Raw genomic sequence first — 14,958 nt, 5'->3', positions numbered from 1 at the left:
AAAAGAGTTCATATTTGCCCAAAGGTTTTATAAAAATATATTATTTCAGAATTAGTTCTAATAATTGATTGTGAAGTTCAAATTCCGAATGATAGTATTGCTAAAAATTAACTTACTCAGATAATCTTCAGAAAATTCATAATTTTACTGAAAAATCATTATTAGCATGAAAATTCATTAACCTCCAGAAATTACTGGTGATAAGGCATTGCACGCATGATATTCCCAACAATGACCACTTCCATATGTTGTGCACTAATGTGACAAAAACTCTTAAGCATTTTATATACATTTTTATTTAAATCTAATCAAAAATATTTTGTACACTTTACAGCTGAGGCATCAGGCTTAATGAGATTATGTAATATTTTCAAAATCACCCAGTGGCAGAGTTAGGATTAAACCTTAATGTGCCTGAACTGTTATATTGTTATATATATATATATATAATATATATATTAGATTATATACAATATATCATATTATATATAATATAATTCATTAAATTAGTTAATTTATAAGATAATAACCAAGCATATAATAAATTAAATTAGTTAATTTATAAGATAATAACCAAGCATATAATAAATTAATACTGGATAATATAGAGAAAGATATATATTTTCTATATTTTTTTACTTGTTAAGTTGTTAAGAACTATTGAAACATTTAATTTTTATCTGTTTTTAAAAGGGTCTATTATGTATATTTCAAATTCTTTAGAACTTAATGTCTTTGCTTTCATACATTTCTTGCACTGTGTCCTATAAGCATCTCCCAAATCACACTACTTTCTGCGCCTTTTATTGACCTGCTGCCTTACCTTATTCCCTGATTCTGAGTATGGCAAATGGTTTGTGGAGCCTGCTGAGGTGGGCTGTATTAAAAAACTGTCAGAAAATGTAGCCCTTTTAGTCGTACTAGGGCAGGCTGAGCTGCATCTTGGGGACTTTGTGCTACCCTGCAAGGCAGGAATCTTTGACAAGGTAGAATTCTAACCATGAAAGAAAACAAACAAAAGCATAAAATAAACCAAACTATGAAATAAAAAAAGAAAATTTGAAGTATAAACATACAAGAAATTAAATCTCTGCCTTTAGTAACACATGACAAATGGTTATAATCAGTGATGGAGATGTATATTTATGTGAGGACAAGAGATTTTCATTGAATACCCCTTTTAAATGTAATTAACATTCTCACATAAAAATAAAATAATGCTAAGCCATTTGACCTTTCAATCAGGTCTAGACCAGGATTCCATGTAATTTGCTTGCCTTTACTACCAAATATTGTGATTCTTTATGGTACAGAGTACAGACACAATGAACATTTGTTGAATAAATGGTCGATAAATGGATAGATGAATGGAAGAATGGAAGAAAGAAAACTAATGTTTAGACATGAAGAACTTGGCTTTGTAAAACTGTGAGACTGAAGTGAGTGTGCATGGTTTGATATGAGAACTCACAAGTCTATAATCTACCCAGAGAAGCTAAAGACATGATTGAAAGTGGAAATGCTATAATTTACCCTATATAAGTGGGGCAAAAGAGACCTTTCCTGGAAAGAAACATGCTAGGGCTAAAACCTCATATGATTAAAGCCCAAGGTTTGAGTATAGGACTAAAGCATAAAAGCTCTGAGCAAACTGCTCTGGTGTGGGTTACTTTGGGTGAGCAGAGAAACTGGAAGCCCTATGAGTCAGCCTTTTGCATTCTGGAGCCAATTGCTCAGGAATATAACACAATTTTAAGATGTTTGTTGTTTCTTCAATAAGCTTGGGTTATTGTGAGTGATAAATTATAGAAGGTTTGTGGAAACAAGTCCCACACTCTATTATATCCAATACAAAGTCATACATTACAATATATATTCACAATACATAGAATTTTCAATTAGTTTACTTCAAAAGTGAACATTACATTCATTCTTGCTTCTGTGCCCTCTGGGGAAGAGAAGAAAGTTCCCCAGAGGGCCCATAATTACACTGTGATTAGTAAGTGAAATTTGGCACAATGGCCAACTCCTTGCAAATTCCAAACTCTGCAAGTACTCTTGTAATTGAAATCAGTCCACTATCAGACATCACAATAAGGGCTACAAATCTTGAATTCCACTGCTAAAGGTTGTATTACCAATAAAAAACACTTTTTATAAAATAAGCCTTGAGATAGGAAGAATATTACAATGGCAATCAGCAAGATGATGACATGACTCTCTTTTCTCTGATTAAACAGATCATGCTAGGTAAGTAGCCAAATTTTGATATTTTTTGAGATTTGAATATTGTTTTCCCATTTAATGAGCATATCGATAACAATATTCTATATGAATTTCTATGTATAAGGACTCTAATCCATTTACCTTACAATTACACCATAACTGGAAAATATCTTGAAAGTCTGTTGGAACTATTTCCCTAATAAACACAAGCATTGAAGTATACACATAATCCATATCTTGATCACATTTCAAGAACTTTTCAGCACAAGGTATATTTGAGGCCTCAAAATGGGAAAACTTCTTTTTAAAGATTAAGAATATTTATTTGTTTTATTCTAAAACAATCTATGTTGACTTTAATAAAAAAATTGCAGTACTTATATATAATGAGTCCATTTTATAAGTAATATGCCTACTGGGACCAAGTTATATACTGGAACAACAACATTTTTATGCACAGACTAAAGTCTGTATGATGTGTTATAAATTCTAAAAATAAAAATCAGCACTGAAGAGATTACTCATAATAATCACAAGACTTAATTTATAGGTGTTGATAATCTTTGGGGAGAGTGTTTGCAAGTACAAGTAAGTGAGCTGTATACACGGCTTTTTGGAGCAAGAAATGCTAGCATGCCACATGTCTCTTGGGAGACTCTGTTAAAAATATAGACAAGTATGACCAAGCCAAGGAGATCATTATCTTCAAATAATTAATATGATTTGGCTGTTACAAAAATTGCAGCTGAAATTGAGGTTTTATCTAAAGTTTTAAACTCCGTAGTCACTTCAACAGAATCATAAGCACACACAGATTGCACAAATCACTTCTTGCTTACATACCCCACATCTTGAGTGGAAGTGTAATTGGGTCAGCACAAATCATTCTTTTTCATTGATCCCACCCACAAAAGGCTGAAAATTAAGTGTGATTTAGGGAAGGAAAATAGAGAAATTGGATTGCCACTGGATACGGAAGACAGTTATTAATGCCATGCTAAAAAATAAAATGAATTGATGGGACTTTGGATAGGTCAGTTTCATAATGAAGATCAACTGCAAAATCAGAGAGAACTGTTCTGATGATGCCTTAAATATCAGAAATAAGTCAAATAAGAGGTGATCTTGGAGTTTTAGGAAACATATAGGAAGAGGATGAAGATTAGGAAGGAAAAAAGAGGATGATAAATGGAAAAAATTAGAACGATGACCTGATCTCTCTTCTTCAGAAAGACTAGATGGGCATTGACAAGGGAAAAAAATTTGTGTCGTAAGATGTACGTGGTTTCTGTCATAAGTGTAAGCATTGGATGTCAATTCCTGTACAGTTACTTGAAAACCAAGGGACTTGAAAATTTCCAAAAGGTTTTCCAAATAAAGTCCACTTAAAAATTCTTTTCCTAAAGGGGGAAAGCTCAGACTTACTTTGTATCTGCTCTTGAAGACTTCCATCTTTCAAATAATAACTGTCATTATTTATTGACTTTATACTATACCTTATACTTTGTACAGTTTATAGAATTACTATATTTAATTTTCACAACTATAATACGATATAGAAATTTTTACATGCCCCCCTTTATTTTAGAAAAAGATCACATAGGTAATAAATATTTATGATTTGTATCTGGTCTGTTTCATAGCCCTGCACAGAATCATGACAATTTGCTAGTTCTTTGTCAGAAATAGAAGGCACAATGGAAACCAAATTGTGCTAATATAAAGCCTAATATTTACCAAAGGAATAGATAAATTCTATTGCTTACCATATGTTCAGGAATATGTCTGGAAACATTTACATAAAAATCAAATATTTTCCCTTATCATGTAAAGCCCCTCAGGCTCAAGATGTTATAAAAAGTTTAGCTGTCATTGGAAATGAATCATTATATTTCACAATAAATAAAAGTGAAAGCCTAAAATCTCATCAGTTTTTAGTAGACTAAACAAAGAACTGAAATTCACATATCATCTGTGATTGCTTAGACCCAGAACATTGTGATAAACTACTGATCAACATCATTGAAGTTATCTGTTTTACTTTCAGGAATTTGTTAGTAGTGTTAACCTTGGCTTGTCAGATGAAGGTCCTTATAATATAGTTAATGATACACAAAATAAAATTTACAAAAGAAGGAATAGAAAAGATTCATAAACATTTGAAAAAATTCAACATCATTAAGAACCAAATTCGAACAATGAGATAACACTTCATTTCCATAATTTAGCAATATAGAAAAATATAGGAACATCTAGTAATAACACTCATACACAGCTACAGGACGAATAAGTGAGTAGAACCTTTCTGGAGGGCAATTTGGCATTATGTAGCAAAAACCTTAAATATGGACATTTGTTTTGACACGATACTTTCACTACTAGGAAATTATCCTAAGTAAATACATATGGATACATTCATGGATTTAGCCAAAAGGACTGCAATAATAAAATTGTTAAAATCACAACAACAAAATAATAGTTTGAATGTCTAATAATTAGGAATTGATTAAATATATCATATATAAATAAAACAGTATTATGTAGTCATTAAAATGATGTTGTCCAAGCATGGAAATGTTTATCGTTCCACAAAAAATTATTCTCAGTGTATATTTCTATTTTTGTTATTAAATGTACAGAGATGCATAAAAAGGCCTAAGATATTTTACATCAAATAGCAACTGTAATTATCTTTAGATAAGGGAATTATAACTGATTTTTTACTTCTTTTTGTATATCTATACTGTTGCACTTTTTCATATTCTTATTTAGTAATAAAAATGAAGACGTATTATAAAATATAGTTTAGTGTTGATTATGACAGTTTAACTTAATGCTCTAAAGAGCAGGTAAATTGGGCTTCTGTTTTTTGCCAGATCATGGTGCTTTTTCATGTGTTTTTGTTGCACACATAAAGAGGCAGCCTAAAGCCCAGCTCTCTCCTCACCAATTATGATCACATGTCATTCCAGAAGACATTAACACATGCCTGATGTCACCAGAACAATTCTGGGTAAGTGAAAGATTTCAAATTGCATTTAAGAGTAAAATCTAAAGCATAAACTGTATCTCGAGTTATTAAAAGATTACAAATAATACAAAAAATAGATTCAAATCAAGAACAAGGGAAAACATATTTTACTCACAGAGACTTTGTCCTTTGCCTGTTTAAATACACTGGGAGCCTGAGTTGATTCACCTCCTGCTCCTGTTGAAAAGAAAAGGCACAAACAACCCCAAACTCAGTGGCTAAAGAGCAAACAAATCGTTCAATACCTTTGAGATATTTAGTTCTGTCAAGAGACTAATATAAAGCAAAACTTGCTTATTTTGAGACTCAAAATCAGTATCTGAAGAAACCTAATTAATATTATTACATGTGGCTTCCACAATACTGTGTGCGAAATAAGATAACCAAATGTCTTATAACCAAAAGCATGTGTACAGACACCAAATAATTTCCCATTGATTACCAATGCACATTTGAATCACTATTACATGAGGATAGACTCTTTGGGGTGAAAGTTACTCCCAGAATGGTAATTCATATGCTGTACAATTTAAGGAAAAGGGGATTGATTGGTTTCTAGGGTTGGCCTGATAAAGAGTGTCCATGGAGATTCCCAAACCCTCCTCTTGTTTTGGAAGCCATTGGCATACCTGCAAATATTGTTGGCATTTTATATTCCAAACTGTCATGGTTAGCCAACCCCATTCCCTCTACACCCCTCCATTTCACAGTATGAATGACACGATTGTTTGACATGAACACATCACATAAGAAGAGAAGGGAAAAAAAATAGCTTGTCAAAGAGAGAAACAAGAGGAATTTTGAGTTCAGCAATATAGAACATGTTCCAGACATGCACTTCCTGTATGAAACTATTACCACATCTGTTACTGCTGTTTCTCTTGCTGCTATTTTATGCATCTGGTTTAAATTTTAAACCATTATCTCTGGAATATTTTCTGTTGATGACTTACCTGACTTAAATATCTCTCATGAGTTAAAACAATCCTTTGTGTTTTTGAGAGCCAGCCATATCTTAGGAAATAAAATACTCAAGCTCATGTGTTTACTTCCTCCTACAATATTTTCATAAGAGAGAAAACCTCAGGAAAAGTTATGTATGCTTAGAAGCACTCCAAATGAGTTTCAAAAAGGTTTCTTAGGCCATGCGCAGCCCGAAGGCAAAAATATAATAAAAATATTATAGGTTATGGAATGGGGTAGTAAGATTTTCCACAATTTCTAGAATGGATTCTTAAAAGAAGCAGTGCAAACGATGCCTTCCTACTGCTTCTATGCTTTATCTTGAACACCTGTGACATATATAGTTTGTTTCAAACCAATGAGCTTCATGTTTGATATTGCTTTTGGTTAGAGTAAGTATCTTAATATTTGACTAGAATAAGGGAAGATTCTAATTGGTGCAAATAACTTACATTTCTTTTAAAGATTGAATAGAACAAAGGCAATTTACTTTCAGTGTAGTAATTTGAATATCAATGACATGTAGGCCCTGCATCAAACTATTTGACATTTCCTCTGAAATTCCACAATTCTCGTGCCATCTTTTAGTCCTTACAGGTAAGATATAGGAACTTTATACCCAAACCAAGAGATTCTGCCTGTCCAAACATTTGTGTAACTAGAAGAAAAATGTCAAGTTTAATGATGATAACAACCTGAGTAAATGAACTAAATGAGATGTGATACAAGAGTTACACATGATGAGTTAATTTCCTAACTCCTAACTCAGAACAACTCATCCTGAATCTTCATCGTCAAGGTTTGTGTAAAATTGTAAGCTTTTCACTTTCAAATCCTGCCTTAGATAGAGGTCCTTTGAAAGAAAGCACATGAGATGATTCCTATATGAAGAGCACAAATACAAAATACTTGGAATACATCAATCACCTTGATTTTCTTGTTATTCATATCAAAAGTTAATGCTTCCTTTGACTTTTAAAACCGTAGAAAGATTTATAAGGAGGTATTTATGACAGAATGGAACAGAAAATAATCCTTTCTGATTTACCAAAGTAGTATCCTATTTTATACACTGCAAATGTGCCACTTAATAAATGGAAAAATAAAATATTTCCTAAATTCAGATTATCATAGTATCATTATACATATAAAATAAATTATTTACAATCAAATTTAGGAATAAAGTTTTCATTATAATATTTGTATGGGCTTTTACTATAATTTGCAACAAGTTTCATTCCTTCATTCCACCACTTTTTAAAACTTAGCAAAAATGAGAACATTTGCAGAAGACAGAGAAGGAAAAAGGTAGCAAAATAGAAGCAAAGATGGGTTCTAAGATACTTGTGGGAAGGGATGTTTTAACTTGGAATTTTGAATACTGAATTACATAGGAAAATTTAACAATTTGGATCTAACACACCAAGAAAATCCTGATGACAGTGTCAGCTAAAAGGTACAGTACAAAAGATTGAAAGGCCTTTCTAGTTTTGGAGATGAGGAATAAAATCTGATGACATTACCAGGCAATTTCATTTTTTTGTCTGTTTGTTTGTTTCATCTAAAGCAAAGCGATTTTGCAAATCACAATTGTACTCCAGTTTTGCTTTCCATTTTCAGTCTCTAAATCACTACGCATTCTTGGTCGTTTTACGTAAATTCATCAACATCAGTAACAGATTTGGTAGTGACAACGTACAAAATAGGAGAATAATGTAGGTGTTGAAGCATGAGGGAGGTAAAAAAGCAAAATCATGGGAATGCATACCATGGTTAAATTCATCACCATTATCTAACTAAACACACAGAACGATAATAGGAATCCCCATAACATGACACTAGAGCACAATGCCAAGATACAGTCACGCACTGGTTAAGTCTGAGCATGGCAAAGAAATAGATGATCATGACCTCTTCTGCAGGGAGGGAAAAAAATAATAATGATACAAAACACTTATAGTGAAATTGTTCATGATTGCCAAGATTCTTAGGAGAAAAACAAAATGAAGAAGCTACTACAGCAATGACACTAAAAAAAAAATACATGTCTATGTTTGCCAGCCACATTGCAGAATTGAACAGTCACCTGTCGTTTTCCGCTTAACACAGGAGAGATGAGTTGGTCTAGTATATTTGATAGCAGGTTTTAAAATGAATTTCCTGGAAGGAGAGTGGGCCTGAACTTCTGTTTTTTTAGCAAGTTCAGCCTTCTTATAAACTGCTATGAATAAGAAAACACAAAAAGCATACCATCAGGAAAAAACAAACACTTGAAGCAAAACCAAATGAAATTTCATAAAATAAGTAGTTACCACTGTTAGGCAGTTTCTTCTACAAAAGAGGAATAATGAATTATTTCAAAAACATTTTTAAAGAAGTGATTGTTAAATGAACCTTTTTTCCTTCTCACTTCATCTCTGGAGACTGTGCTAGGTTCCTTTTTAGCTATTTTTCTTTCAGGAGTGGAAATTCTGCCTCTCCCGGTTTTAAAAGGCTTTTCTTTTCTATGTTTCTCAAGAGATGATCTCCGAGCTTCCTTTTCAGCTTTCTCCTCTTTAGGAATAGTTTCTAACTGTTCTGTCATGATGCTCCTATCATCATCTGCGGATCAAAGCAAATCATGACAACAACAACAACAACAATGAAAATATTAGTTACAAATGTATACAAGCCTTCATACATTTAACAAAATGCAGAATAAAGAATTAAAGGAACATTTAAAAATGCTACATTAGGGGGAAAAAGTATTTTCCCTTTAGGTTATTGGGCTTTATTTGGAAGTAGAAATTAAAAAAAAAAAAAGAAAGAAAGAAAGCACACCTTGAGTGTCCACCCAGAGGCTGTCGGCATCCATGATGGAGTCATCAATGGTGGTCTCATCTTTGTAATCATCGTAGGTTTCTGTCTTATATTCTGAGAGTGCAACCTCTTCTCTCTCAGGGGAAGCTGGAGCCTCTGGGGAGCCATCCTTGGGTTCTGCCTGGACTTCAGCTGCCTCCTCTACCTCGAGTTCCTCTTCGTCATGGGGAGAGGGTTTCCTTTCTACCTCAGGCTGCTCCAGGGCTGCAAAACGCACGCTGTGGGAACCAGACTCCCCTTCATCCATAGTAGTTTGCACTACGGTGATGAAATCATCCTCAATGGTCACAACTGATTCAATTACTCCTTTGTGTTCACCTGGGCAGGTCTCCACAAATTCCTCTCTGATACCCGGGACACCCAGATCAGTAATCTGAAGGGTATCCGAGCGGAAGAGCAGCTTGTCAAATTCTCCCTGGGCTTCTATCTCTTCTTCCTCACCCTGAGCCTCTGCTGGCTCAGTCACAGTCCCTTCAGGGAATGGCTCCGTAACGTCGGAGGGCACGACTGATATATCTGGAGTCTCTTTGTTTTCTTCTTTGGGCAGCTGAATAAATTCCATCTGGATATCCGCTTTCTCATCTGTGGCTAAATCAGCCTCTGAAACAGCACTTGTGCAAGGTATTTCCACTGACAATTTGATGGCAAGCTCATCTTGAATTAGAGATGATTCTGGAGATGTTTCCTTCTTGCCCTCATCAGGTTTCAAGGACTCCATGGTGAGGCTTTCATGTTCACCACTAGACTCGTAGGACTCCTCTTTGTCTACAGCTTCCTGGTGAACTAAGTCAGGCTTGGCCACCTTCTCTTTGATTTCTGTCTCACTAACTTTGGTGCCTTCTTTCATGGGGCCAGGTTCAACACCCAAAAATACATCTGTCTCCACAGGCGCTTTGGATGAGGTGGTCAGGTCCTGTTGCGTAGCCTCGAGTGTAAGTTCTACTGCCTTCCCAGCACCTATGCTTAGCCCTGCTGCCATCTGTCCAAAGTCACTGATTTTAATATCTAATTGTCCCTGGTCAGCTTTCTCTGGAGCAAAATCTAGCTCTGGTTCAGCTTTGTTGAATGGTTCTACCTCAGCTACCTCTGGCACTGAGCTAAGACCTTTCTCTTTTTCTGTTTTTTCAACCATGAGAGGTGACTTATCTTTTGATACAGTCAGTTCTTGGGCTGGTACTTGTTCATAGGTTACTCCTATTCCAGATATTTCAACTTTATCATCAGCCTCTTCTGTTTTCTTGTCCTGCTCTTTGGAATCAGCATGTTCCTCACTCTTTTCTAGTACGGTATCTAGCTTATCATTAGCTTTCCTTTCTTGATCAAACTCCCTACCCAGTCCCAAATTATCACCGGAGATATGTGGGGATATTTCTTTCTCAGCACTGAACTCATCTTTGACTCTTCCTGCAGCTGCCAGTTTTACTTCAATCAAAGAGAGGTCTGTGGCCAAATCTCTTCGAACTTTATCATCAGTGCCTTCATAAAAGGAACCACTCTCCCCTGATAAATTCTCACTGTCCTGAACAGGTGATGGGAGTGGGACTGTGTATTTATTGAACACACAGTAGCCCAGGTCTTCAAGTTGACTGTCCGTTTTTACAATGATGTGGTTTTCATCGGTTACAGGGGGCAAGCCAGTACTACTCTCCTCAACCACAGTCTTGGATGGGGCTGATTTCTTCTTGGCAACCTCAGCATCTGCACTCACAGAAGCTAATCTTGACCTTGTGCCTGCCAGATCTAGCATTTCAGGCAGGTCAGGGGCCATGACAGTACCATTTTTGTAATAATCTTTGGCTAGGAAAGGTGACTCACACACGGTCTCGGCTTGAATATTTTCCTCTCCGGTAGTTTTTTCCTCCTCTACCTGTTCTTCTTCCTCTTTATTTTCTATTGGGAAGCAAGGGGCTTTTTCTAATGCAGGTGTTGTGGCAGGTAAGTAATCATCCCCTTCATCCATGCTTCCACTAGTGTTGGTTAGAATATCAGAAGCCAGAGGAGAAAGATCATGCCCCCGACCAAAGTTAAATCCAAGGGCTATGGAATCCAGGCAAGACATGGGCAAATTGATTGACATGCTTCTTTGTTCTATTGCAGACCTACCACCAAGTCCTAAGCTCCTGCTTAGTGTCAAATCATCCTTATTCTTACTGTGGAGATCCCTTTTCTCCCCATACACTTTTGGATCAATAGTGAACATTCTTTCTTGAGGAGAACTGGGTTCTTCAGGTAAATCAGATGGATGACTCTGTGCAAGGGTACTATACCCTGCTTCTTGTGCTGGGGCACTGGGCTGGGATTCTTTTCCTTCCTGAAATCCCTTGTCATCATTTTTCTGCATGGGAGATACAGTATCAAAAGACTCATGGACATTTTCTCTTGTATCACTCAGTTCATAGTAGTCACTGTCTGGCTGAATGCTTTTTGTCACATCTTCTTTCAAGGCAGATGTTTCAAAGTACTTTGACATTCCTGACTTATCTTCGTAAAATGGCATGTCAGCCTCAGCTGATGTTGCAGCCCCAAACTTTTCAACCTTATCTTTGTCAGCAACTTTTTCTTCAACAAGTTCTTGGGTTGTACTCTGTTCACTTAGTGCACCTGATTCAATGGAGACACTCTCCAACGTCGTAGAGCTCATGATTAAATCCATAACTGGTTGCTCCAAACTTACAGGGAATAAGTCCTGTTTTAACATCTCTGTGGTGGGCTCCTGACCTTTCTGCTCTGTGGGTGTCTGAATTATGCCTGTTTCTTCATCTGCCAGTCTGGGTGGTTCGCTCTCTTTTGGCATGGCTTCTTTTTCAGGAATGGTAGTTTTTCCTTCAAGTTTTAGCTGAGATTCCTTTTCAGTAAGTGTAGGTTCCTGTCCACTGAGGGTGGAAGTTTCTTTTTCCTGCACACTCTCTTGTTTTACGACCTCCTTTTCTTCTCCTGAAACTTTCTCTGTGACACATTCTTCCACATTTTGAATGAGAGCCTCTTTTGGTGAAGTAATGGCCGGTGATGCTGGTGTTTCCGCTATTTTGTCAGGTTTATCTTTAACTTCAACCCTATAACTATCTTTGGCAGTCTCTGGGCCTCTGGTTTCTTCCAGAGACTTTTTGTCATCTGGCTGTAGGAGGGGAGGGGCAAAGGGTGATGCTTCTGCAACTATTTCATTCTTCATGACATGTAAAGGAAGAGTGAAGCTTCCACCTTGAAAGGGACTTGGCATGGGGGAATCAAATTGTTTCCCTTCCCATTTTGGAATATCCTCAAGTACATCTTTTTCTTTCATGGGTGTCAGGGGGCGAGGAGATATTGGAGCAACTAAACCCCACTCATCCTTTTTTGCTTCCATTGGCATTTCAATGAACCAGTCCTTTTGCACTTTTGGAGGCTCTGCTGGGAAGTCAATGCCAGGTACTACCATACTTGGCTCTGTCTTCTGTTTCATGTCTTCTAGGCCAGCACCAGGAGTGTGCCCAAATAGAGAGGGGGGCGCTGTTTCTTCTTCTTTGTCTTGCAAGTACTTTTTATCAGGGGAAGTTTTAGTTGTCTCAGGCTGAGAAACTAAGGCAGCATGTTTAAGGTCTTCACCAGGCTTACTTGGTTTCTCCGATTCCTTTTCTTTCTTGTCTAATGGCTCAGCTGGAGAAGGACTCAATTCCTGTTGATCATGGAACTCCATCTTCGAGGCTGTAAGTAAACCTGAAGTAATGGGGTTGATTTTTAAACAAATAGGCAAGTGCTTTCAGGCAGTAAGCTTAAAATTATATTTTGAAATGATAAATGAATGTGGGTATAAAGAAAATCTATGAAACATGCAAGCATGCTACCCATTTAAAAATAAATATGAAAATGTCAAGACAGAGATATATGTGTGCTATTGCTAAAATGAATTCCCATTGTGAATTAATGTGTACAGTAATTGTAATAAGAGTATACTTTTGGATGCTATTTTTTCCTTTTTGTTTAATTTGGTTTCCCAAACATTATGTGACATGTATTCTGGTAGGAAAAAAAAATGCATGTGCCTTCTATAGAGGAAAATTATAAATTAAAGAATATTGAATAAGTAGCTAATATTAAAGTACAAAAGAATATATTTTAAGAACTAAATATGAATAGGCATTGATTTTTACTGAACCTTTTATTTATTTCCTCATTTAAAAGTGAATGGCAGGCCACAATCAGAGGACTGACTACCTTCATAAAATAAATGCCAATAGTTTCATGGTAACTTGATAAACAAATGACTGGACCACTCTTTTGGGTGTCAGGTGGTTACTGGCATAAATTTTTAGACGTCATCTGTGTTTAAATTTCAGGAATATAAATTAATATTTGCTATTGACTTTTTTTTCAAATTTTTAAAACTTTTATTGTAGTAATGTATGTATTGCTCAATATTGTTATTGACTTTTGCCAATCATTTATTATGTCCCATGATGTAAGAACTGACAAGACAATTTATACTACATATTCAAAATTCCTAATTCCTAATAATTTCTTAATCTGTATGATAAGTTTAAGAAAATTTGAATTATGCTATTAATACTGGAAAAGCATGTGAGTAAAGCAACAAAATTTTTAAAACAGCCAATTACTAAAATACCTTTCTCCTTGAGGTCCTGACCTCATTCCCTGGAATGGGACCAACTGGAGAAACAATGCCTGGTCTTGGCTTTAGAGATACTTCCCAGAAACAAAATGAACCATTTTAATTTTTATGCATCAACACAAAAGGCTTCAGAGTCTTACTGTATCAAAGTATTTCATCATGGTCAGTAGGGCCAAATGTAATTGTTTGGAAAAAATCTGGGGGGGGGGCAGGAAATAATAAAACTCAACTGTCTCTCGAAGAGCAACTGTCTGAATCATCATTACCTTATATATTTGTGTGTCCTGTTGTAACAATAGAAAAGAAATACTTTACGAACTTCTAATAAAGGTTAGATGAATGAAAAGTCAAGAGATATGGGGATGATCAAAAGGGTTGACTGGCATGGATTGGAAATGATATGAGAAGCATCAGCAGGAGCTTTGAAGAAACCAAACCAGTATTCATTCAAGCATAAAAAAATAGAGCACATTGTGGTTGCAAACAAAAACGATGCTACCATTTAAGCCATTTTGTGGCCAAGTCCAAGTCAACAACTCTACTATTTGAAAGAAAAGCATATGAATTGCTGTCCCAAAAATAAAAATAAAAATATACATGTATTAGCAATGTGACTGGCAAACATTTGAGATGGGGGGGGAGGGAGGAAGCTCACATAGCATCATCAGCCTAGCTGCAAAGCATATTGTATCATGGCAAAGTAAAATCAGGAATCAGCTGCAGCAGTGGAAAACCAAGCTGCCACACGGCACCTGCGCAAGCCATACTCTCTATTTATTAAGCCTAAAACAGTGGCTCTGTGATCATGAGAAGACTGAATGTTGACATAGCATTGGAAAGGCATCAGTTTGGTAAGCTGCTGGAGAGATCATTTGCAACAAAACATGCAAATCCTAAGAAAGACACACCTTCCTTGGGAGAGGAAGGGGTTTTGACTTCCGGAGACACCTCTGTGATCTCTTTTACACTTTTCTCATGCAGGGTCCCTGCCGGGGCCCTCTCTTCAGGGACTATTTTGGCCTCCGCACTAGACTCCACTTGGCCCTCACTGAGGCCCTTGGGTTGGTCTGAGGACTTTTCAGCCTCACACTCTTTCCCAGGAAGAGTGGCAGGTTTCTGTTCCTCCACCATTGGACCCTCTAGCGTTTCTTCTTCTTAGGGATGAAAAAGATGTTGACATCATGACCACAGAACAAATACAGGAAATGACCGAAATATTATACAGGGCACGCTTTCAGCTCCTTTATAATGATTTCTTAAGAACCTCAGGTGT

The 14,958-nt window shown here is 36.1% G+C and overlaps 1 protein-coding gene across 17 annotated transcripts in view; it reads right to left on the bottom strand.

The window, feature by feature from the left end:
- MAP2 (microtubule associated protein 2) overlaps nucleotides 1-14,958 on the bottom strand; it is a 291,614-nt gene that overhangs the window by 25,639 nt on the left and 251,017 nt on the right. For 6 of the 17 annotated variants that reach the window (XM_037849208.1, XM_037849209.1, XM_037849207.1 and 3 more), the window contains 5 exons: nucleotides 14,594-14,839; nucleotides 9,041-12,772; nucleotides 8,615-8,821; nucleotides 8,307-8,441; nucleotides 5,373-5,434 (listed from right to left, as the gene is read on the bottom strand). In XM_037849208.1, the coding sequence (XP_037705136.1) occupies nucleotides 5,373-5,434; nucleotides 8,307-8,441; nucleotides 8,615-8,821; nucleotides 9,041-12,772; nucleotides 14,594-14,839 (4,382 nt within the window). The remainder of the gene's footprint in view (nucleotides 1-5,372; nucleotides 5,435-8,306; nucleotides 8,442-8,614; nucleotides 8,822-9,040; nucleotides 12,773-14,593; nucleotides 14,840-14,958) is intronic. The other 11 variants (XM_037849211.1, XM_037849214.1, XM_037849215.1 and 8 more) reach the window with 8 other exon arrangements.

The sequence above is a fragment of the Choloepus didactylus genome, chromosome 9 (assembly GCF_015220235.1).
Source record: "Choloepus didactylus isolate mChoDid1 chromosome 9, mChoDid1.pri, whole genome shotgun sequence".
NCBI classification, from domain to species: Eukaryota; Metazoa; Chordata; class Mammalia; order Pilosa; family Megalonychidae; genus Choloepus; species Choloepus didactylus.
The sequence above is the reverse complement of the archived record's forward strand: the minus strand, read 5'-3'. Positions and strand labels throughout refer to the sequence as shown.